The sequence below is a fragment of the Pomacea canaliculata genome, linkage group LG1 (genome assembly GCF_003073045.1).
Source record: "Pomacea canaliculata isolate SZHN2017 linkage group LG1, ASM307304v1, whole genome shotgun sequence".
In the NCBI taxonomy this organism is placed as follows: Eukaryota; Metazoa; Mollusca; class Gastropoda; order Architaenioglossa; family Ampullariidae; genus Pomacea; species Pomacea canaliculata.
The window spans coordinates 21,601,303-21,626,647 of NC_037590.1; the positions used below are offsets into that span (position 1 = coordinate 21,601,303).

At 39.2% G+C, this 25,345-nt stretch overlaps 2 protein-coding genes across 2 annotated transcripts; one reads left to right on the forward strand and one right to left on the reverse strand.

Moving 5' to 3' along the window:
• Nucleotides 1-834: 834 nt before the first annotated feature.
• Nucleotides 835-9,195, forward strand: LOC112565530 (actin-related protein 3). Its single transcript, XM_025240999.1, has 11 exons — nt 835-993; nt 1,778-1,958; nt 2,227-2,337; nt 2,625-2,720; nt 2,888-2,995; nt 4,705-4,848; nt 5,145-5,318; nt 5,672-5,764; nt 6,354-6,479; nt 6,805-6,888; nt 7,163-9,195. Exons 1-11 carry the CDS (start codon nt 950-952, stop codon nt 7,256-7,258), a joined length of 1,257 nt encoding a protein of 418 aa, XP_025096784.1. The 5' UTR covers nt 835-949; the 3' UTR covers nt 7,259-9,195.
• Nucleotides 9,196-21,428: 12,233 nt separating this feature from the next.
• Nucleotides 21,429-24,584, reverse strand: LOC112568207 (probable G-protein coupled receptor 32). The gene has a single exon (XM_025245384.1). It carries the CDS (start codon nt 23,785-23,787, stop codon nt 22,426-22,428), a length of 1,362 nt encoding a protein of 453 aa, XP_025101169.1. The 5' UTR covers nt 23,788-24,584; the 3' UTR covers nt 21,429-22,425.
• Nucleotides 24,585-25,345: the final 761 nt, after the last annotated feature.

Below are 25,345 nucleotides of genomic sequence, written 5' to 3' on the forward strand. Positions count from 1 at the left end.
TGGAGCATTTTCCACGGTTCTCTTGTTAATGCCTGGCAGCAAGATGCACACAATTACAAAATATAATATATATATCGGATTACTATTATTATGCTATATATCTCTGGTTTGTATAACTTACTGTTCACGGCTAAAAATGCAGGTCTGGGTTTATAGTCCAATAAAGAAATGAGAACAAGTTTTTTTTCTGATGATACAATTAGATGTGTAACTATTTTATTGTTGCCCTCTAATATAGGGGAAGGGAAAAACTAAAACTAATAATTATCTATAACTAATGGTTATCAGTATGTCAAAATTAAAAAAGAATGCAGGTTTTTGAATTACCATGAAGATGTGTAATCAGATAATTTTATATATTCGAAGATACTGTGCCATTCCGTGAATGGGCGTTACCTGACTTGACACAAAATTCACATACTTCCGTAGCCTAGTTGCCTTCAGATCTTTGGAGCGGTTAAAGATGCTTGAGATATGCGTTTTATTTAATAGATATTGACCTCAGGAGACGCTAGAGCAGAAGTACGTGTGTCGTGAGCTGTCCTCCTCGCTTCTAAAAAAGGCAAGGTGGATGATGACTGACAAATCCTTAGTCAAGGGAAATAACAGTTAGCGGACTAAATTGTAGACTTGCTTCCCTTGCGTGAGTCACTTACCCTAGTTTCAAGGGAAAGCTCAGAGCTTTAAATAAGAAACACGTTAGTCTGTAACTCATACGAATAATTAAATATTTTATCAATAAATAAGATAATAATATTGTCTATAACTGTAATATTTAAAATTAAACTAAAGGGTCGAATTTCTTTTTATTTGAGAATGTGTACTTCTAGGATTGGGGTGACTTCCTCTAGGCCCCGTGTTTGTCACCGGCGTTCGGTTTGTGTGCAGCTGCAGCTGCGGCAGCAATTGAATTTTACAATCTTCTTCTTGAGCGGAGCTATTCGAAACAATGGCGAACCGACTGCCTGCAGTGGTTGTAGATACTGGAACCGGGTTTGTTTTTAAACTTTTTTGTAGTACCTTACACAGGCAAGAATTTAGTGTGACAGATTAAGGGGTGTGTTCCTCTGGTTCTACTCCAGCGACCCAGATGAGTCTTTACTGTTAAAAACGTAGCTTTAAGATGACATTAAAATAACATTTTACTGCGGTTAAACAAACAATTATTATTATTCGTCAAATGCTTAAGCATTTCACAGTGTGCAAGTTTTAAGAAAATGTTTTAAGGATGCCTGCAGACGTTCTTGTCAAGTTTTCGCCGGAAGTAAAATCTTCCGTCATGGGGTCAGCCACTTCCTTGTTGTGCATCTTGTTGAAGAGCATTTGTTTTATGCAGAGATTTCTGTCAAATAGAAACTTATAACCTTTTTTCAAGATATTGCAGTTTATACCGAATACTGTGATACAGCCATTGTGATAACGTCCACAGTAATTAAAAATAATAGTTGCCCTTAAAATGCTGCTAGCTTTTGTAGTCCTTGCAGTCACACACCAACAAGGAATTAAATGGAACATCCGACATAGTCATTATTTAGATGTAGCATGTAATTAGATAATAGGAAAATAGCCAAAGTTATTGCATGGTTGAGATTGATAGTATGCAGCAAGAAAAATACATAAGACATACTGTTTACTTATTATCAAGATTTTACAGGTGTTTGGGTGGGTAGGTGTGTGCATACGTGCATGCATCATCACGCTTATGTAAATACACTGGCATAATCTTTCTGCATTGACATTTTAAGAGAAATCAGTTTTCCATTGGTGTTTACATTAGGTACACAAAGATGGGATATGCTGGCAACACAGAACCACAATTTATCTTGCCATCAGCTATTGCTATTAAGGAAACAGCCAGTGTGGGTGATCAGGCCCTTAGGCGTCTTGGAAAAGGAGTGGAAGACTTGGATTTTTATATAGGAGATGAAGCTCTTAATGCACCATCTTATGCAGTGAAGGTAATATCACTACTTTGAATTTGTTGTGTACAGTTAATATTGCATTATGTGTTCATGAGGATACAAAATAGGATCTTTTCCTATGCCAATGAGTAAATCAGTGTCCTAACTAAAGTAATGCATATACGAGACATATATCTTAGTTTCACATTTGTGTTTCCAAATTGTAAGAAGTCTTGAATTCATAATGTAGTCTCTAGAACCAATATTTCTTAAGTTCTTAAATTATGCATTGTAAAGAGATGGTAATCATTATTTTTATGTGTAGTGGCCAATTCGGCATGGCATAATTGAAGACTGGGATCTCATGGAGCGTTTCTATGAACAAGTCATCTTTAAATATCTTCGGGCAGAGCCAGAGGACCATTACTTTCTATTGGTAAAAATTTCACTCTATCATTAAACTTTATATTTTATATGAAAGACCTGCAGGAATTTGTGTAGAAAATAGAACCCACCCTGATCATCCATGTGAAATAGTTTACAAACCTTTTCTCGTTACATATATTAGTGGTTTTTTCATCATCCCTTTACTCTTTTCAGTGATTGTGTGCTAGGGAAATCTGGAAAAAGGGGGATAAGAGAGAATGGAGACTGGGTGTTAAAATTGTAATTTTAGTCAATTAAAAGTTGATTAAAACAAAGAAACTTGAAATTATTTTTCAGACAGAGCCACCACTTAATACACCTGAGAATAGAGAATATACAGCAGAAATAATGTTTGAGTCATTTAATGTTCCTGGCCTCTACATTGCTGTGCAGGTATGTAGACTAAATTTTCTAGATGACCTTAATTAATTCATTATAAATTGAATGCAGCAAAGTGGCATTTCAAAAAGATTTTTGCATTTTAGTACTGAACATTCACTATTTTTTTATACCAGCTTTTATCGTTCATTATTGTTGTTGAAATGCTACTTTGTCCACAGGCTGTCTTAGCACTGGCTGCCTCCTGGACATCACGGCAAGTTGGAGAACGCACATTAACAGGCACAGTCATTGATTCGGGCGATGGTGTTACTCATGTCATACCTGTGGTAAGGCAGCAAATTGGCCAGATACAGTAAAGCCTTCTCATTAAGACCTTACATATTGGAACCCCCCTCCTTCTCTTAGATATAACCCACAAAACTTTCATGATTGTGTTTCACAATCTAGCCATCATCTTTGTTACAATTACCTTCCCTATGGGATTTACCATGGAGCGGAGAGTACTCTATTACAACTTTATTGCAAAGTCATGTGTTGGAAAAAAGTTAAATATATTTTAAAATAGACTGTTTTTGTAGAGACTGCTTGCTTATTGGGTCACCAGTCATTTTGACCCAAAACTGCATCGCACAAGCCATACTGACCATCCTTAACTTGAATCGACACCGCCATGACTATAAAATCCCTAGTAAGACTATATCATCCCAACACCAAAAGTTGAATCCACCTAGAACCAAAACACAAATCACAGGTAGCTATTAATGTCAAATATCAAAAGAAAAGTTGTGCATTTGAACAAATTTAGCCACCATCATACTCTTCAAAAGGAAATACACATACAGATAACAAATCTTACAAGGTGCATCAACATGATTTTTTTTCCCCTTAAATCAGTTTCTTTTTTTTTAAAAAAGCTTAGTTATCATTTATTTTAATTTGAAGGTTTGTATTGAATGGATATACAAATGTTCAGTTAACTTCAAACAGGTTTTTTTATTGCTTGGTATTTAGTCTGGGTTGATTTCACTTTTGATGTTGGGACAGTGTAATCATACATGGAACAATATGGCCATGGCAGTGTTTATTTGACTCAGGCAGGAGGCTGATAAAACTGAGTGATATAGTTTTGAGTCGAAATACCCCCAACTCTTCTGCTCATTGTTGTCTTTTTGTTTACCAGCACGTCAGTTGATTGTCATTAACATCTTTTTGCATACATTATGTGTTAATTAAAAAAGATTTATGTAGGTTTTGTTGTATTGCAACTTATTTGTGGAAATCATCTTTAAAAAGATGTGTATTTTTAAGGGAGCATCTTTACCACTACAAATGTCTTGATTGCTCTTACCTGAAGAGTTAGTTCCCTTGTAAATCACATAAATCTTCAATCCTGTGACAGAATAACTGAGCATGACCAAGCAAAGCGAAAACAACAAAGAAAAGTCTTGTGATAAGGCAATATTTAAAAAAATTAACTAGCATTTATAAGTATTTGAAGATGCGAAAGCCAGCTGGTCAATATCTCTGCTACAACCCGTCTCAGTTATGACCTGATTTTGGTGGATTTCATATGGATGAAAAAGCAAAGCAATCCATTGCTTAGAACCGGAGTGTACTCACACATAGCTATGTGTTCCAGTATTTACTCCTGTTAAAATACAATGTATTTTGTGACACTACCCTGTTTGCTTTACAGAGTGCATAACAGGAAGTGGTTCGTGAAAAAAAAAAATTCTGCAGATGAAAAATGCTAGGAAAGAGTTGATAGGCATGCTTTACTGGATTTAGAGATCTGTTGCTGTGAAGAGGGAAAACAATTTTTAAAAGTTTTCAAATAACATGCATATAAACTCTTTCAAGTCCTCAGTTTGCTTGCAGTGATTGTTAAATGTAGTCATTGAGTGATCTAAACAGCTTGTGAACACAGGAATATTTAAAGAGGAGGGAGAAGGTTAGGGGAAAATGGTCTCACAGGATTATGTCTTGCTGTCATATTGTACTGAAACTATAGCTTCTGCTTGTATTTATTTTGCAGGCTGAAGGCTATGTTATTGGCAGCTGTATAAAGCACATTCCTATTGCTGGCCGTGACATTACATACTTCATCCAGCAGCTCCTAAGAGAGCGTGAAGTGGGCATACCACCTGAACAGTCTTTGGAAACTGCAAAAGCCATCAAGGTCTGAATGGTCATGAAAATAATTTTTGCTTATAAATTTTAAGTATGAATGAGTGTACTTTTCTTCCTCCACATTTAGACATTTTCACAAAAAATATAGAGATAAATACATGTAGAAAAGGTATATTTTGAATTAAATTACATAACTTGTATTACATTACCTATCAACATATTTTACTTCTTTAACATGCATTCTGTTAAGTGTATGATTTAAAGGTATCCAATCTTACATTTAAGTCTGAACTGCTAGCAGAGTCTATATTTTTAAAAGTGAGAATGTTATTATGTTGTCAACAGGAGCGATTCAGCTATGTGTGCCCGGATATTGCCAAGGAATTTGCGAAGTATGATTCAGACCCATCAAAATGGTTGAAGAAATATGAAAGTGTGAATGCCATAACCAAACAGCCCTTCAATGTGGATGTTGGCTATGAGCGTTTTCTGGGACCAGAAATCTTTTTCCATCCAGAGGTAGATATCTACAGGTTTTGAGCAGATATCTAAAATAGTATTGTATTTATTCTGCAACTATAACAATCAGAAATAAATATGCAAATATTTGGAACTCATTCAAAATTCAAGTGTTATTGGTAGTTTTAATATTTAGTAGAACAGACTATAATGTATATATTGTAGCGCACAATGATGATAGTGATGCATTTGTAGACATGAATTTATTATTAGATATGCTATGCACACCAAGTAGTTGTACCCATGTCTTTTGCAGTTTTAAAATATTGCTCTGTGAAATAGCTAAATTAATACGATTGTCTACAACTGTATACACCCATGCTTGCATGCATATGTATTTGGATATGTGACAGTTCTCCAATCCTGATTTTACAATGCCCATCTCTGAAGTTGTTGATGAGGTAATCCAGAATTGTCCTATTGATGTGCGCCGAGGACTCTATAAGGTAGTATGGTATTGATTTATGAGAATCATATGTAGTAAAACAGTGTGTTTATAAAGACTTCATAGTGTGGATTTAACTATTTAACTAAGGCATGTCTGAATGGCTGTTTTAGATTTTGGTTTCAAAATCTTAGTGTATGTCTGTTGTTGTTATTATTGTTGCTGAAAGCTGGCTTGTAACAAGAAAGAAAAGGTTTGTTTCTCATAAAGCAGATTTTTAGTTTGTGAATGGCTTTTTTTTTTTTTTTGTCCTTCCCTAGAGCATAACTGTCAGACTTCTAAATTTTCAGCAGTTATGAAGTAGGCAGTTTTTTTCCATGTCTGCTCTGATGTCCCAGAGTTTTCCCACTAATGTGGCCACAGCTTTCTCTGTGCTTGTTTGTGTAGTGGGTAAAACTGCAGGACATTCTTAGAGGCTCTGTAGGTCCATCTCACATGGACAATTATCAAGTATGTAAGTGCCCCAGGTGGTACATATGTATGTACAGTCGGCAGTGTCAGAAGATGACGGTCTGTCTGAATGGCTCAAACTGATGGATGATCAGAAGGTCATTTTATTGGTTATGACTTTATCACTTTTTTTCTGCCAGAATATTGTTCTCTCGGGAGGTTCAACTATGTTCCGGGATTTTGGACGCAAAATTCAGCGAGACGTCAAACGGGTTGTGGATGCACGATTAAAAGTCAGCGAAGACCTCAGTGGTGGCCGTATCAAGGTGGGGTTGTCAGTTTCTCATGGAAAAAAAATCTGCAGGTTTTCATATATGCAGAGAAATTGTAATTGGTAAAAGATGTCATGAGAAGAGCATCATAATTGGATTAATTTTATGTCTTTCTAAAGCTTGCTTTTTATCCTATATATTCATATAAAGAAAGGGAGAGGGATGTTTTAAAGCTTAAAATCAGAATTTTTTCCCTTAACAGTTTCCCCTATTTGTTATACTACTGTTAACATATGATGTAACCGATGGTATACTGCATTGAAAACAACAGACTGGAAGCAAGCAAGAGAATTTAATATTAATAAATATTTTTTTTCAGCCCAAGCCCATTGACGTGGCAGTTGTCACCCACCATATGCAGAGATACGCTGTATGGTTTGGTGGCAGCATGTTAGCATCTACGGTTGGTGTTTCACCAGACATATTTCTTGTGACAGCTTTATAACATAAATTGTGATTGAGCACTAAAAGTCTGTCAGGGTCTGTAAGCAGATAATATTGTACTTGCTGTCCTTTGCAATTTGCTCTGAGGCATTATATTATTTTATGTCTTTTAGTTTTACATCTAGTTGCAGAGATAGCAGTATTCTTTTTTGCATTTTCCAGATGTGTTTAATAATAATCATTTACTGAGTGTTTTATTTCATTGTGATGTGTTTTCTTTTGCTTTTCTGCAGCCGGAGTTCTATCAAGTGTGCCATACCAAAGCAGATTATGATGAGCATGGGCCTAGTATATGTCGCCACAATCCTGTCTTTGGCACAATGGCTTGAGCACTAGCCTTTGAATATGACAACTACTTTCAAAACATGCCACAAGCATGGCTGTTAACTTTGGGTACCATATCTCATGGGGGTGAGAGAGCACACACCAGGCCTTACAGAACCAGCATGCATCCTGTCTGCAGCCAACATAACTTGTTCCTGAGAGTTGAGTTTGTATGGCTGGAGATGCCTGCCACAGATTTCAGACAATTTCTTACATTCTTTTGACTTTGATAGACTGTTTGGACAGCTGCAGAACTGTTTTTATTTTCTGAAGTTTGAATATTACTACTGTGCGACTGCTGTTTTTGTAAAATGATTTCCTGTCAGAGTTGAACCTTGAATTGTGTACACCTTTGGTGTGTATCATTTTGTACTACTGAAACACATGTGACATGCATTTCTAACAGAAGGCTTTAAAGTTATTACTGTAGGTGTGAAATAAAAAAAACCTTTTAAAATTGCTTCTCTTATTCTGGAAGCCTAACTGTGATTATGATACAGCTTGGATTGTTAATCAGCCATACGGCTAAGTAAATTTTGGACCCATGATTAAGTTTCTTTTTCCTTTTGGGTCTGTTTTAAATGAGCTAAATGAGATCAAGTTGTAATAGAAGTCTAGAATAAATATTAGTAAAGATATTTTCCAAGAATAGTTGCTTTCCACATGTAATATACTCTTGCAGAAACTGGAGTTCATTACATTGGACTAATTAAGTTTTAATTTTGTTCTGGTGCTCATGTAGATTCTTCCTGGCTGACCTTTGTGACTGGTTTCTAACATTATATTCTCTTTGCTTAGTCACTGTTAGCTTCATTTGTATGTTAGGTGGTTTGACAAGGTTTGTAGAGTTTTAGATGCAAATTCTCATGTTTGCCTGCTTTATGGAGAGTCTGTGGGAGAAGGACTGTCATCATTTTCTAAATCGTGATGGAAAAAACAGCAAGATTTTGAAATCTAATAGAAAATGTAAGCTCAGCTTATTGTTTTCTTTGTCTGAAACTGTACTAATGGAGAATGGGCAGAAAGTATGTCTTGTCGAATGCAGTGTAATTTTGAGAATTCCATTAATTTTGATTTTTTTAGATAACTGCTTTCGTGTGGTAAAACAGTGGTGGAAGACACTGCAAAACAAAAAGAAGCTGTTCTGTGACATGGCCTTTGTAGATAGCAAGCCAAGCACTCCCTTCTTGGGCGAATTTTTATCTAATTCTGGTTGAATGTTAATTAAAACTAAATTTTTTTCCTTACAATATGCCCATATGTGATTTCCACAAAGTTTCATGCATGATGTCATAAGATGGGAAGAAAGGACATGTATAGAAATGAATGGTCCAGTTACTTGAGTGGGAGTGATTCAGTAAGCAGTTGTAGAATTCTCAGGATTCTGTCTTCTGTTACATATTTAGCTTCATTCTCTTTTTAAGTATCCTTGTATTGAAATCTAGTTTGCCTCTTATGACTATAGCTTGTATTTGTATATTGCAGGCTAAACAGCTGGTAAATCCTCTAGATGTGTATCCCACAAGTGTAAGAGGGTATTTTGTTTGACTGGCTCATTTGCAATTTCTTTTTTATCAGAACCTTGAAAGTATATGTTGAAAGACACTTTGGTGCTTGTCAGCTGCTACATGCTCAGGAGTGTTACAGAAGACCGATAAATTGGCTTTGCCTTTGTAATGTGGAAATTCGTGGAAGAAGGGTAGCTATCGATATTCTGGAATTTCATCATAGTTTTACACTTGTAACTCTTTTGGTCCTTTGGAAGCAGTTTCCTGCTAGGTGTTTTGCTAAAGTCTTCAAAGAACATTTTAATCAGTTTTTACTCTGCTTATATGATTGATAGGATTTTGAAACATGAAGACTGTAATATTTCCTGCAAATGGAATAACTGTTCCTTCTCATGTATGTATGTGTAAAATAAAATGACTGAAAGGTTTGTTAATTTTGCATTTTAAAATTTATTTTGTTTAATTGTGCACTGGCCTGTCGCTATTCTTTTTTTTTTCTCTCTCTCTCTCCACTTGTTCACTTTGTGCTAGGTGGCAATCCTAAATGACGATTGAACTTGCCACTGACGAGATGGTTGAAAACATTATGGAACATCTTTTGCAAAACTATCAGATCATTCATCGGTCACCTTGACTGGACAGATGCAGCAGGTGACAAGGCCCACCACATGTCTGTCTTGGGCGATGGGAGCAGGTCCTGTACAGGACGACCAGTCTACTCCTTCACGTTCATAGGCCAGTTCTTTGTCTGGCCACAGCAGCGTAGACCTTCCTCTGAGGCACCTTGAACACATACCTACATTTAAATTGTACGTGATTTTGAAGGACAATCTCAGAGAAATATGGCAGGAGAAATTAAAACACAACACAGACATGCCTTTGCTTGAGTGACTGATTGGGCTTTTTTTTGTCATTTCTGATATTGTTTTCCCTTTTCTTTTTTTTCTTCTCTTTTTTTGGGATGGAGTGTGAGTAGTGACAGCGTCCATTGTTTGCTTGAGCAGCCCTGCTGTGACTTTGTAAGAGTCAAGTGACTTTCCTCCCTTCAGACTGCTTACAGCTCTTATGACCTCTCCATTGGACTGGTAGGTCTGCATGTTTGCTGGTTTTACTGGTCGTTTTTACTGTTTTCAGCTGGAAGTTGTACAGGACTTTGTAATGTTCAGTCCCTCGGTTGAGTACAGCAGTGTTTTCTGTGAATAAGACAACTACGTGACTTCTCAAACTAATCAAAAACGGAAAAAATGAATGACGTATAATATTTTATTTATGTAACAAAAATCATTAGCTTAAAAATAAAGCAAAACCTGTGAAATAGAGATGAGTGAGTTTGTCGTCCCCTTCCAACCAAGTGGAAACTGTTCAAAGCTTTCAAATAAACCTGTAAAACATTTACACCACAACTATAACTTTAATTGCTCAAAACATCAATTGTCTGCAAAATATAAATTAAGGTATTTGGCAAACCACACTATTATAATACATTCGATAACATTTAAAAAAATATGTTGAAATAGAGATCAGTACAACAGTTTTTAACAAAATTATGTCAAAACATGTAATTGTGGCTGACATCTCTCACTCCCAGTCGTTTACAAATTTCCCATAATATTTTTTAGCGTCAGTAACATTCATGAAAAGAATATGATACTGAGATTGTGTGTGCAGGGCCGTCGTGCCGAACTATGAAGTCAGTCCAACGATAGAATCTGAAAGCACGATTGCCATACCATCCCCCTAAATTAAAGCTGTCGTTAATATGTTTCGCTGCCCTTTTATTTTGCTTATAGTGTAGAGTTCTTTCCTATCACTAGCCGTCTAATGAGTCTGTGTGATTTGTCTTGCGGTGGTTTGCCAGCCTTCTGCCTCGAGTCACAGGGGTTCGTTTCCCCATTCCTAGCTGTCTCATGTGGCTCTTCTACTGAAAGTTCCATGCAGATCAAATTCTGCTGTGAAACCCTCTTCCTCTTGTGGTGTGGGCATGCGAAATCTTCCAAACGTCGACCGAGTTTTAGAGGTCAGTTTATCTTTTTTTGTTTGTTGGTTTGTTTGTTTTTTTTTTTTTTTTGTTTTTTTTTTTGTTTTTTTTTTTTTTTTTTGATAACCGAAATTTTATTCAAAACAGTTTTAGAATAAAGGTTTGTCCCTATCTAGAACGCGATCGACGCTGGGCAGATCGGTAGTTCAGCGCCTGGCAAACCAAGTCGGATGTGATTGTCTGTCGTCTGGCTCTCGTGGAATGTCGGTCATCGTTCTGTCGTTTCTGACCTCTGCCTGCCAGATGAAGTCATTTGTCCGTATCTCGCCAAGTAGGGGTGTGTTCGACTTTGTCAGTATTTCGTCAAGTAATTCGACTTTGTTCTTTACCTTTCATTCCTATTTCTCCGTTGACACTCTTTCGCTTTGTCAGCCATCTTCTGTTGTTTCACAGTCCTTTGACTTGCGAGCTATGTTCTGTCTATAGTCCTTTATGGTCAGCTGTTGGTATTCGTTGTGATTGTCATGTGGTCCAGTCGTTGTAAACCTATCATGTTTTTCCTTTCCACATTATACCATTATTTTTGTCCGTCCGTTGACCATCTCATGATCTGTCAAATCTTTTCGCAGTCGTGCCGTTCCTCTGTCACCTACTGCGAGTCGTTTTGGCCTGGGATTTGCTGTTCTTTTCCTCTATTTTAATACCTCTCTTTCTTCTGGCCGTAGCAATTTTATTTATTTTCCCTGTGTATTTCTATATATTTTAAGAACTAGTCTAGCGATCAACTCTGGAACTCTGCATGCGTTCAGAGTTCAGAGCTCTTAATCTGTTCGTAAAAGCTCATAGTACTGAGGGCCTTTATAATCAGTGACAGTTACTAATATGACAGTTTTACGTAGCCTTCTAAAGGAAATGACCTTGTGTATCTCTCCAGTTTGTTACTTTCCCGTTGCAAGAGCTTATAACCATACATTTCTTATTGAGTCAGATCACATTAAAGCGCAGTCTCGATTTCTCTAAAGGAACAGTCACTACTTGTAAGCTCCATGGCCTTATCAACGTCACAGTCTGAACAGCGACTTTTCGATGAAATCAGATGAAACCTTTCGTGAAAATAGGCAAGACAGTCTTTAATTAAAGAGGTAAACTCTGCTTTATGTATTAGCGCATATTTCCACACTTCACATAAATAACCCCCGTCCCAACACACACAACTATTTTTTTAAAATCCATGATGTAAAAGTGTTGCGCTAGAGAAGAGCATCCACTCAACTTTTAATAACCGTACCTCGGATGGCCTCGTCAATTATAGTACCGCTACTCGCAATACTGTTAGCATCGTTAAGGCAACAACAAGATCCAGGTTTACCCAACAGGTTCTAGAGATACTCATAATTTACATGTTCTTCAAGTCCATTCCTGGCTATGTTAACACATTCACTCGTCATCTATCGAATAAAGCGTGTACTTATTTTTCTTCATCCATAATCGAAGATTTCATAGCAAATTCCTTTGTTGTCAAGTCGCTTGTCCCCTGTCACACAACTGGGCACAGGTTTCTGAAAAAGTCTCAATTCAATACACGCGCTCATTTTTGCTAAATTGAAACTGTTAATTCAACGAGAATAAAGATTATTATATAACAATCGCTAAGCATTTCACTTTAGACTACACATGAGGCTGAAGATGCTAAGTATTACAAATTTAAATAATAAAACAGAATTATTTATATTATGAAACAAACATTGTACATTGACAAAACACTTAAAATGTCACAACATATTTAAGACAAAATATATAATACTTTAAGTTTATCTGTAGCTTTACTAAAATTGCCCTTTCTTCCCGCTAAAAAGAACCTGCAGATGCAATAAAAAATAATGTCTGCCATTTAATGGGAAATATAATCTTTTTAACGTTCGATCGAGCCAATAAAATCGTCATCTATTACTTTGTTTCTTTTTTTTTCCTTATGAGAAATACAGAAACAAACATATACAATAGTATAGGCTTGCCCGAGAGTTTTTTTGTTTTGTTTTTTTTTTTTTTACATCGCCGTAAGTTGTAGACTCCATACGAAACAAATCCTGGAAAAACTGGTTGTCCCGAAACGCATTTCTAGAGATAAAGAAACACAAATGTCTCTTAAAAGACAGGCATAGCAACACTGTACAGTGTTTATAGTCCCTGAAATGTAAAGCAATATTGCGTTTTGTTACCTGGTTATCAGTCGCAACCATACCTGTAATTCGTTTACAGGTAGATCAACCCGATTATCTCTGCCCTGTGTACCACGAGGTGTGTACCCACATCAGGAGCGTGCCTATCGCAGGTATGAGGGATGAATGCGTACTGCGATACACAGGAACATGCCCTTGATCCATTATAGTTCAATACGAAATTTATCCCCAATCTGATCAGATGACAAATGAGTTTGCGCAACATATAAATTCATGCGCAAACAATTGTTCGGCCAAAACTGCCGTTTCAAAAGACATCCTTCGGCTTGCACTAAGCAGCAACAGAAGCTGTTAAAACATTATAAAAAGTGAACAATTCTTCAGCTGCTCGAAAAGGGATAAATGGCTTTGCATCATTTGTAATCTTTACGCCGTGTCTTCCGAGCTTTTAACTCACTGTCAGGTCTGAAAAACCTCGTGAAATACTATTTGTGAGCTATAGTTAGTGGGGTGAGGTTCACCATTAATTTTATCTACTTGCTTATTATGCATTAGACCTACACATTCATGCGGATGGATCGCTTGTCTTAAAGCTGTGCCTGACTGACATTTTTAAATTATTGGACTGAGGACAGTACAGCGTACTACTTCGCACAATCTGAAGGAATAATTCCCCTCTGCTACGAAGGTTCAATCGCTATAAACAAAACGGGGTTAAAACAAAGCTATGATATCAGAAATGTACCTAGATACGCTTACGTTGCTAAGGCAACAGCCAACAGGAGAGTTTGAATGGATCTTCCATGTGTATGGAAGAACCACAGCCTTTTCTGGTGCGCGACTTTCCCATCTCTGACTCTATAACTATTTGTCCTTCCCATCGGCTCCCCCTCTGCATCCCACATTCTATTCTATTACTTTTTATTCCCATTTCCAAACTCTGTCACTGCCACCATCGCTTAACTTGTAGACTAGATTCTGCCCTTTTCTTTCTACACAGAGACTGCTGCAGGTGGGGTATTAAATCATAAGTAACAAGCAAGATTAGTCCTTTCATTAGATAGGAATTGTTAATAAATGTCTCCGATCGAGTATCAAAGCTTTTATTTGATGGTCACTGACAGTCATTTCCAACTTCGCCTGGAAACCCCACGGGTAACCTCCGGTCCCAAGTCCGGATGAAGGAGGAGGGTTGGGCATGGGGCTAGCAACCCCACCTTGTAACAAAAATGCTACAGAAACCGCAAACACATCACAAACAACAAAAGCCTGGACGGGAAATCCCTTGTCGGAAGGGTCTATGACGCCAGAGGCTGCAAGAGCACTAATAACATGGGAACCAGTTTCCCCACAACTCATGTCAGCAAGGTTCAACTCCAAAGGAAGAAAGATCACCATCATCCAGTGCTATGCACCTACCAACGCAGCTAAAGAAAAGGAAAAGGAAGACTTTTACAACTCCCTACAAGCACTGGTTGATCGTACTCCAATACGAGACCTAAAGATCATAATGGGCGACATGAATGCCAGAACTGGAAATGACAACACAGACAAAGGACATATAATGGGAAAGCACGGTGTGGGCAACTGCAATGAAAATGGTGAGCTGCTCACAGAGTTCTGCATGTTTAGAGCATGTTCCAGCAGACTGGAAGCTTGGCTATCTAGTAAAGCTACCCAAAAGGCGACCTGACAGTGCAGCAATAGGCGTGGGGTTACACTATTGTCTATTCCTAGTAAGGTGCTGACCAGAATCATCCTGGAGAGGCTGAAGAATGCACTAGACAAGAGACTGAGACAAGAACATGCAGGCTTTCGGCAAAGTAAATCATGCACAGACCATATCGTTACACTACGAATATTATTGAACAGTTCGCCACTCTACATAACTTTTGTGGATTTTGAGAAGGCATTTGACTCTGTAGACAGGGAAACCATCTGGAGGCTGATGCAGTACTACGGATTTCCACCAAAGCTCATTGCCATCATCCAGCAGGTGTATGAGGACTCGACATGCCAGGTGATACACAACGGAAAGCTGACTGACCTCTTAGCAGTGAGGCAAGGTTGTATGCTCTCGCCGACAATCTTTCTGATCGTCATGGACTGTATCATGAGAAGAACAACCTCTAACAGCAACACGGGCGTTCAGTGGACCTTCGCCAGGCAACTTGAGGATCTCGACTTTGCGGATGACATCACCCTGTTTTCCCACAAGCAACAACATGCACAGAGAAAGCTCACTCGGCTCTCAGAAGAAGCAGCGATGACTGGCCTGACCGTCAACATGAAGAAGACGGAGGTAATGTGGGTCTACACACCAAGATCCGCATCCTCAACGCAATGTAAAGTCAGTCCTTCTATATGGATCTGAGACATGGCGTGTGACAAACACCATCACCAACGAGGCGGAAGCAGCTGGCATGACATGGTCCCAACTGGAAAGGGACGCCTAGAACCGGGTCCGATGGCGGGGTTTAGTTGCGGCACTATGCTCCACTGGGGGCGATTATGAACAAGAAGAAGAAGAAAGTCACTTCCGAATGTTCGAGTTTACTACTATTTCAAAATGCTGATCATTTGGCGATCGTACCAACATTAGTTTATAATGCGATCTTTTGTTAAATGTTCTTCGCCCAATACATCCATCACGTTACTTTTCCTCGCGTCGTCTAAAATCGTTGAATTTTAACGAAGCAATCAAATTATCACAAAGTAGGCCTACATCAAAGCCCGCCTATGGAAGTGTTCAGCGACACACGCGGAATTTTTGTAGATCGATGGATCCCCCGAGCTTTTCTCGGAGACACGTAGGCTCATCATGGTGCTAAAGATCTTCCTGAAACGCGAGGACTGCGTGATGTAGACAAAAAATTAATGGAGCTGTTGAGCATGCTCAGCTCCAGGTACACCATATGAGTAGCCAGGAAAATATTGGAATTACTGTGGTCCACGGCGAACTCGGCCACCACAGATCGCGTGACACCCAGGGCCACGTTGGGTGACGTCAGCAGGATATAGATGCACGAGACGGCCACGAGCATCTTCACCAGCAGCAGCTGGCTTGTAGTGCTGCTGTTGTTGCTGCTGTTGTTGCTGGATATCTTCCTCCACTCCACGGCTCGCTTCAATTGAACAACAGTGACAGTAGTTGAGAGAACTACAACAATGTAAATGGTGAAAGGAATGACTGTCATTATCACCGTGTTCTCCATGACGTCGAACGCTTGCCTGTTGTTAAGGTAGAGCTCAGATACAGAGAGCTTGTACTCCGTGCTGTTGCTCAACGGATTCTTAACTGAAGTTACGATGAGTTTGAGAGGGTACAAGGAGACACAGAAGTTGGAAAGTTACCAGGACGAAGCCGATTAGCACTGCCATGGTTCTAGTTTTTATCAAGTTCCCCGCTTTCATCGGATACAGCACGCAAATGCAGCGTTCTACAGCAATAACCATGGTGAGACAACCGGAAGAAAACAGAAAAGCCCGGTACACCCCAGTGACGTAACATCTGATGCTCCACTTCCACCATTCCTGGATTTCAGGCCGGAAGTAGCCTACGATGCAGTACGTACCGAGGGTGTAGAAGATAATCACGAAGAGCAGGTCAACGATGGCGAGACAGAAGAGGCAGAGGACCATGCGGTCTCGCAGCCCTTGTTTGTAGAACACCAAACAGCTGATGAGGTTGGTGGGCACGCCGACCAGCGCGATGGCGTGGTGCAGCCAGCACAAACAGACGTGCTCCACCAGCAGGTAGGCGCTGTAGGGGATGACGTTCCTAGGGTCATTCCACGGGAAGTAAGCCACCACGGCCTTCGTGCCTCTGGTAACGACACTGGGAATAAAAGAGCTGTCATCGTTTTGCAGACTGTATTGAGGTTCTGAGGCGTTCGGTGTATAAGGCGTCTGCATAGTCGACTGTAAACACGCGCACCTGCACTTTGAACTTACGAGGTCATGGCGGACCTGTGCGAGATACGTCAGTAAACGCGCTGATACGTGGGTAGTAGTTTATTGCCACGATAAGTTTATTGCCACGAAAGGGTCTTGGCTACACACGCAGGTGCACGCCTTAAACAAACAGCAGGAATATCGGTCTCGTTTATAAAGATGTGAAGAAAATCAACTCGAGATACAGAAACAACACCAAAAGAAAAAATGTCAGAAGTCCTTAAAAAGAGGACAGTAGGTTCCCCCGCTCTCCCCCCACAAAAAAAATTGTTTAAATAACACTTTAATTGCTTTCTACATTTTATTTTATGTCTGGAATGATTTTTATTTGTTAGAATTATTTGGCTGACATTTTAAAGAAGACAGAGACAGTGTTTGAGAGGACAACAAAATCATTGTATTGTTCATAAAAATTTCGCACTTTTCCTCTTCAAAAAAAAATAATTGTACCCCTAAATTAAACCAAAAAATGTTTGAAAGAACTCGCTTTTACTCAAAACTGAACTTGTTAGCTATTTCATCAATTTTTGTTATTTAAATAAAGTACTTCGCGCAATTTTATTTATTTATTTTTATTTATTTATTTTTTGTGAGATTGTCATTGAATGAAAATGTGTCTGCATACGTACGAGAGGTTTAATAGTTCTTGTTAAAATTTGAATATTCGACTGGCGAGGTTTTCTTATTTCTTCAAGAACCAACTTATTTCATGCACTTGGCTTTAATGTAACACTTGCTAAAGTTATGACATAAACTCCTGGGTATGTACAGGTGCACCTGTGGTCATCGTTGTTCTATACACGGACAGTGCAGTAAGCTGTTTATTGAAAAATGTGTTTGACACACTCAATTACATTGTCGCAGAGCTTACAGTCGGCTAAAAAAGCAACATGGTCTAGATTTTGTCAGCGTGCAACGTTAACTAAAAAGTAATAAAAATAATATAATAAAATAGATGAATGGAGAATCTTATTGAGGACTGCTCACTTTCGCATAGTTGCCATTTTAAGACTAAAACAAAAGCAAGAAATGTTATTTTTAACAATGATCCTCAAGCCGTAGTTTCGTGATAGCCTCGAAATATAAACCATTTAAAAAAAAAAATCCATAATTGTTCACGGAACACATTCTCTGATCAATGGTTTTGCATCGGATTTGATAAAATGTGTGCTTAGAGAACAAAGCCCTCGCACGTTCAGTCAGAACTTACTCCCATGATCCCTGTGGTCTGTTACCCGTGACGTCATGCACAGCGCACACAGATGAGAAACCGATGAGACTGGTGATGTATTGCCACGAGCAACAAGTCGGCCTCTGGGAAGCGGAATTACTTTTCACGCTATGCATAGGGCAGAAACAATTTCAGCCAAACAAAATGCATGTAAACATGTAAAAAAACAAAACAATAACAAATAGAACCACATAGTCTAATTTTTACAGCGCGTGTGAAACTGTTGTAAGGGTCAGAACAGCGGCTTTGAGTACAAAAGTTGACTTGATTCTTATAAGGTGGTTATTTTCACTATGTTGACAGGATTAATTTTTTTCCCTTGTAGTTTTTCTGTCTTAATTTATTTCTTCTTGAGATTTGTATTAACTGTCTACTGCATTAGTTAGCGTTAGGGTTAGGCTACGATTTGAGTTTGATTTATCGAGACGACGACGATGACGACGACGATTATGGTGATGATAATTATGTTCCCATTGAACAGCCAGAAGTGCAATGAGTCTGTCAATAGCAAGACATGCCATTTCCTTGTAAACAGTCATTAAATTTCGTATCTTATTAGTAGTCGAATTTTTCGAGATTATTTAAATAGTGAGCTGAAGATCTGATGATCATTAACATCAGGGCGTAATTCTCAATGATAACTAAAGCTTTTGTAAAACAGCAAAAGACAAACACTTACAGACAAACAAACCAAACTTCAGAAAATGCTGAAAGCTTCTCTCTCTCTCTCACACAAAACAAACATTGAGAGGAGGGGTATGTACACGTATGACAATATCGATCATCAATAGACAGTTATACTTTACTTGCCTGTGAAAAGAGTTTAATTTCAAATACCTGCAAACAACAGAATTTCTCGTTATCTTCATACTCTTTTTAAATACTCCGGGAGTTAGACAGAGGCGAGTTGTGAAATTATTATAATTTTATTGCTGGTATGTGACACTTGTGTTAACAGTACAATGACGAGATGTACAAATCAAGCTGTTCTTTGAGACAGGATGCTGAAAGTCACCAGGTCCTCAACGGTCTGGGATGTACATGTAGGTTGATGATTATTCATACATCCTGCAAGCGGTCATGCCTACTGGAGGTTCTTTACGACTCCTAGGTGTACTAGTGTAGGTTTAAGTCTCATCTCATTACTAATATTTATGAATCGTCAAACAGGCTTGTGAGTACAGTTACCGAGGTCGGGAATGGTGGTGGTATGGATGCTAGCATAGATGTTTCGATCTAATACTAGTTACCAGAATTTAAAAAACCTATACTAACACGATTCCCAATAAAAGACAAGCAGTGATGTATTTATATAAGTTGTCTGAACACCCTCCTATTGAAAAGAACATAATGCGAGCAAGTTAATAAACACATTATTTCTGGTGTTACGAGTGCATGCAGTGATGGCGCTGACGCAGGGAATCGACTGCCATCATGGACGCACAAAAGGCTATACACAGACTCTTCTTTTGTGACTGCTATTATGATGCAAACAGTGTGCATTTTACTCTTCACTTCGTTGCTGCCTCCTCTTCTGCGAACTTTATTAATGCTGACTGGCACGTAAGGGGCAACACCACTGATACAATTTTGTAAATTCTGGTCAGCTGGTAGCACAAGGTAGGTAATATTTATTATTGAAAGATAGTATAAGCCATTTTTCTGGAACCACTTTCAAAAAACAAAACCAAAAAAACCACCGGGTATGTGTGCCTAGTTTTAATAAATGTTCAAATTTTAGCTTTTTCCATGCGCGCGACGCATATTGGACTTATTATTGTGATGTGTACGTGTGTGTGTGTGTGAAAGAGAGAGCAGTTCCTCCGAGGAGTCTTGGTACAGTGTGAACGGCTTGTGACTTTTCCGAGGTAGCTTGATCAGCAGAAGACATTGTTGAAATCTTGTTGTCGGCGTGAGTGAAGCTTCCTTACAGATGATGAATCCACGCCATACTAAACTGCTGATCTGCCCTAGCTCCATGTGTCTGGAGCTGCAGGCGTCATAGCCTGGAATCATGATAGTATGGCCAACTCACCACCCTCAGTCTGATAAAATCCCAAACTACCTAAAACAAGTAAATATTGCCTCAGAAACAAAGTGATAGGTCAGCCTGTACAGCTTCATTTACCACCCAGAAGATAAAGGGGGAGTTAGAGGGTCGAGAATCAGCTAGCGAGGGAAATGGTGGCAGCAAAGATGTAGTCCCCTAGCTGGTGGCAGCAAAGATGTAGTCCCTAGCTGGTGGCAGCAAAGATGTAGTCTCCTAGCTGGTGGCATTTGTGATGTAGCAATAAATTTTGATGTCAGCTCGACTGGTTTCCGTCTTCCGACCAGGCGGGCACGGGGCTGCAAAGAAGTGCGCTAACATAGTGTCGTAGTTGTCTTGTGTCGTCAGTTCACCGGGTGCCTGGATGGATGCATCGGTGGAGAGTGGTCGGGTGGAACAAAATGGTCGGATGCGAGAGAGACTGTGTTATTTTGGCTCATACTCAATAAAGTACGAAAGCACTCACACGCACCTCCGTAACTGTCATTCACAGATGATGTGTTTATGACATAAATATATAATGCATATAATATAAAGCCATATTTGCTTGATCTTGGTTTGTTTTTAAACATATTCTGAGCAAAATGAACCGATCTGTCAGGATTCTACTCCAAGAAACATTTAGCTGCAGATTAATTCCAATCAACAAAAACTCAGGTGACTTGGAATCATAGTTTTACATTAAGATACGAGGTCCTTATTATTATAACTTTTTGGTTCTGATGGACCATGGACTGATCACATTTTCTTATCTACTGGCTTTGTGCATCATCACTACGTTTTCCGTTGCATATTTAGAGCATGGAATTTTGCGCGAAGGATGTAGACTGCTCTTCCGATGAGAAGTGTGCCTTTTGCTTGATGAATATTATCGAGGACTTCGCGATAACTCATACCTCATCGGTTTCCATAACTGTCTACCTTGTGTTCATAGAAGTATAGAAGGTCTTATTATTGTATTTTGTTATTTTTCTAAAGCGCTTTGATGATGATGACGTCTGTCGGATTTAATTGATATACTTAATCTTTACGATCTTCTACAGTGCCTTCCAGTCTTTGACATAGTTTGGAACTGGTTCCGGTCTTACCTGGCTGATCTCACCCAGTCTATGGTACTATGGCACTGCATTTCCGCCCAATACCTTGAAGTACGGAGGACCTCAAGAATCAGCTCTCCATCTTTTGTTCATCGTGTACATACAACCATCTGGACCCGCCTTCCGCCACTTGGGCCTTCAGTGCCACATCAATGCCGATAATCATCATCATCATTCCTTGCTACTCCTCGAGGAGCATAGGGCCGCAAATGCCGATAATACACACTTGCAAATGTCTTCTTTTTAGCTCCAGAAGATTTTCACCACCACACAGGAAATAGTTGACTCTTTGAAAGACTGAATGTCCACCTAGATACAAAGAAAATGAATGACGACAAAACTGAGAACATTTGGAATCTTAGTGTACTCACGGACACTTCTAGAATTTCACATCAATCCAGACTGCAAGTCCATCTTCCTTCTCCATAGAATCCGCAACCATTCTCTCCAGCTTCCGCCACCAAAAAAGCTTATGTATACGTTTGGGTCGTTCCAGTTAGATTCCTGCAAATCTCTACTCGTCCCCCTCTCTAATCTCTACTGGACAGGATTAAGAAGGCTCAAAATGCCGCTCGTATTGTCTTCTGTCAGCGAAAAGCCGATCATGTTGTATTCCTCCTTCTCTGGCAACATTGGCTGCTCTGCTAGCAAGGTTCTGTATGTCAATAGAACTTCCCCGCGATGAATATAATTCAGTGATGGTGAAGGGAGGACGGGGTTGCGATGAATAAAGACCAGAGCCAGCTGCACAACATCTTTAACTGTAAACACATTAATGTTATTAAATCTGTTTAAACAGTCAGTTTTATAGAAACACTGAGCACAAGAACGTTTTAGACCTTTTTAAACTAAATTTATTTTAAATAAGATAAAACTATTTAATCCAGACTTTCGTTCACGTTGGCACATTTTTCTTATGCCCTTGGGCAATTCTTCGAAATGGCGTGAGAGCGAATTTTGAAAAGCAAAACGTTTCTTTAAAACAGTTCTAAGTTTTAGAAGCCCATTGTGCAACTAGCTCCTACGGTACATTGTACGGATAAACCAAACAATGTACACGTTATTTGTTGTTGTGACTATCTGCGGTTACCTGAGGATTCATAACAGCGCTTGTAACCAGCTTTAAAAAAATTACATTAATCTGCCCGTATTCCGTAAATTACTGATAACGTTCTAATTATTGACGAGCTGTTTTGATACACAACATGGGGTACTGTAGAAAAATGCGAATAATGCAATTATATACCTGTAATTTCATGTTTTCTGACAAAGTTCTTTTTTTTTTTTTTTTCTTAAACTGAGGTTTGTACAGTCTCCTTTTCAAAACCTTAACTAAATTAGAACGCATACTTTTATTAGTGGTGTGCGCGCTGATCATATTATACAGAGTTCTCCTGAACCTTGACGACAGAGTAAAATAGACGAAGAAGCTGATGGAACTGTTGAGCATACACATCTCTAAATACACGCCATGCGTGGCTAGAAACAGGTAGGCGTAGCTGCGGTCCACTGCAAACTCGGCCACCACGGAGCGCGTGATGCCCAGGGCGATGTTTGGTGACGTCAGCAGGATGTAGATGCACGAGACGGCCACGAGCATCTTCACCAGCAGCGTCTGCCGCGCCGTGCTGCTGCTAACGGAGGACCCCCACATCTGCCTCCACGCCAGGGCTCGATTCAGCTGAACGACTGTCACGGCTGTAGCGAGGACTACGACGATGTATGTGGTGAAAGGAATCACTGTCATGATTATCGTGTTCTCGACGATGTCAAACACGTACTGGTTTTGCAGGTAGAGCTTGGTTACCCCCAGTTTGTAGTCTACCTGATTACTGTTTGCCCTCGGCACTGACGCTACACTTAGCTTCAAGGGGTATACTAAACACAACAGATGCATCGTGAAGACTATGCCCAATATTATCCTTGCCATCGTTCTAGTCTGGATCAAGTTCTCTGCTTTCATTGGGTACAACACGCAGACACACCGCTCTACAGCAATAACCATGGTCAGACAACCGGAAGAGAACAAGAAAGCCCGGTACACCCCAGTGACGTAACATCTGACGCTCCACTTCCACCAGTCTTGAATATCCGGCCGGAAGTAGCCCACGATGCAGTACGTGCCGATGGTGTAGAAGAGAGCCACGAAGAGCAGGTCGACAAGGGCCAGACAGAAGAGACAGAGGTTCATGCGGTCACGCAGCCCCTGTTTGTAGAACACCAAGCAGCTGATGAGGTTGGTCGGAACGCCAACGAGAGTGATGGCATTGTGCAGCCAGCAGGATAGGATATACTCGCAGAGAAGGTACGTCTCGTATTTCATAATACCGTTAGGATTACTCGAGGGGAGGAATGAGGTAGCCTTGGTGACATTTGCAAGAGTTATCTTCTCTGTTCGGGCGTCGAGATTGTGGACGAGCGTAAACTGCTCCACTGTCAAGCCACTGACCTGAAGGTCAGTGCGTTTTGAATCTGTGGAAATATTGGCGATAAGAGCATCGTCTAGACCAGACATGTAGGCGTTGAACAGAAAAGACATCACAGATTCGCACAGTTCTGCATTGCAGATGTTATTGTTTCTAATGAAACCGAATATTTAATTAATGCGTATATGTACGCCCTAAATGATTTTCATGTCGTCTAGACTCAACTCTATCTCACGAATCAGTTGCAGCAAAGTAGCAAAAATCTTCCGAATAAAGCATACAATGGGCTCTGATTATAAAATGTTTTGAGAGGAAGTCATAGAGACAGAGAATTAAAAAAGGAGCAGCTTCTGTTGTTTGAAGCCTAAATAAGACTCAATCGATAAGACTCAAGAAATAAACATTTAATTATACCTTGCATGGAAGCTTTTGTTCTGAAAGTAAATATGATGGTATGGATTTTGAAGGCTCGGTATTTCGTATTTACATACCCACTCTTTTCATCAAGATAGCAGGCAGGGAGAGAGTTATATAGTTTTTATTTAGTTATTTTCCACACGGCAATCCAGTATAGAAAAAAAGAATTTCTTCTCGCGCCAGACTCATGACAGAAGGGCATACAGCACGGTATTGATGGAAAGTGTTTCCAAGCATCTAGATTTTCTGTATGTTTTTACAATCAAAACAGAAATTAATGTGCGTGCACTGTGTGAATTCGTCCGTGTGTATACGTGTGCGTGAGTGCGTGCGTGTTGGCAATCAGCCTAATTCGCCCCTTTCCGATTCTTTGATTAGAGCTCACAGCTGTAAAAAATGCTTTTGGAGGACGATTATGAATTACTGTAAATGAGTAAGTGTGCAAAGACACACAAATAAATGCAGACACACACACGCAGAAAACATATTTCGAGGCGCGCACACAGCATACACATATGCACGCACGCATGCACGTGTATATATATATAATGTCACAGACCGATCGTTTACGAATACAAATTTATATAATTTACGTTCCACCGTCACAAGCTGTTGGGGAGATCGTTATTTTTTCTGCAACGAAGATATATAAATCATTTTCGACAGATCCTAAATCCTACTTGTACGGAAATAACGCTTGTAGGCTAATGTACCTATTTCCTTAAATTAAGTTGTGTTTTGTTTGTTAGCCGTGGCAAGGCCGGACAATAGGCTTGCTCAAATCATTTTCGGAGTAACGAGACGAAAATAGGTTTTACAGTAAACTGTAAGACACTGAAAAGGTGAAAAGGTAAACAATAAAACATCTCTTCTTAATAGAAAAGTACATTTAACAAGAAAGTTGTTGGATTTGAAAGAAATGATGTAATGTTATTCTGCTATATATCAAAGTATTCTATGCAAAAGCGGTCATAAGTCTCTAAAATGATTTTGAAACACGACTATACTTGGGCTTAGAGATAGGGAAGAAAGAGTAGATGATTTTTTTTTTTTTTTTTTTTTTTAAAGAGATTGGCCTCGTTTTGAAAGAAAGAAAACCAACAGCAGCAATAAGACTGAATGAAGATTGTGTGTTTGCACAAAGAAAGAAGTCATTAGATAAAGACACGCAATAACAAACGACAGTTTCTGACAGCTAGAGAATATCAGCCATTCAATTATTCACGTGCCCATAGATATCGAAAGACAAAGAAG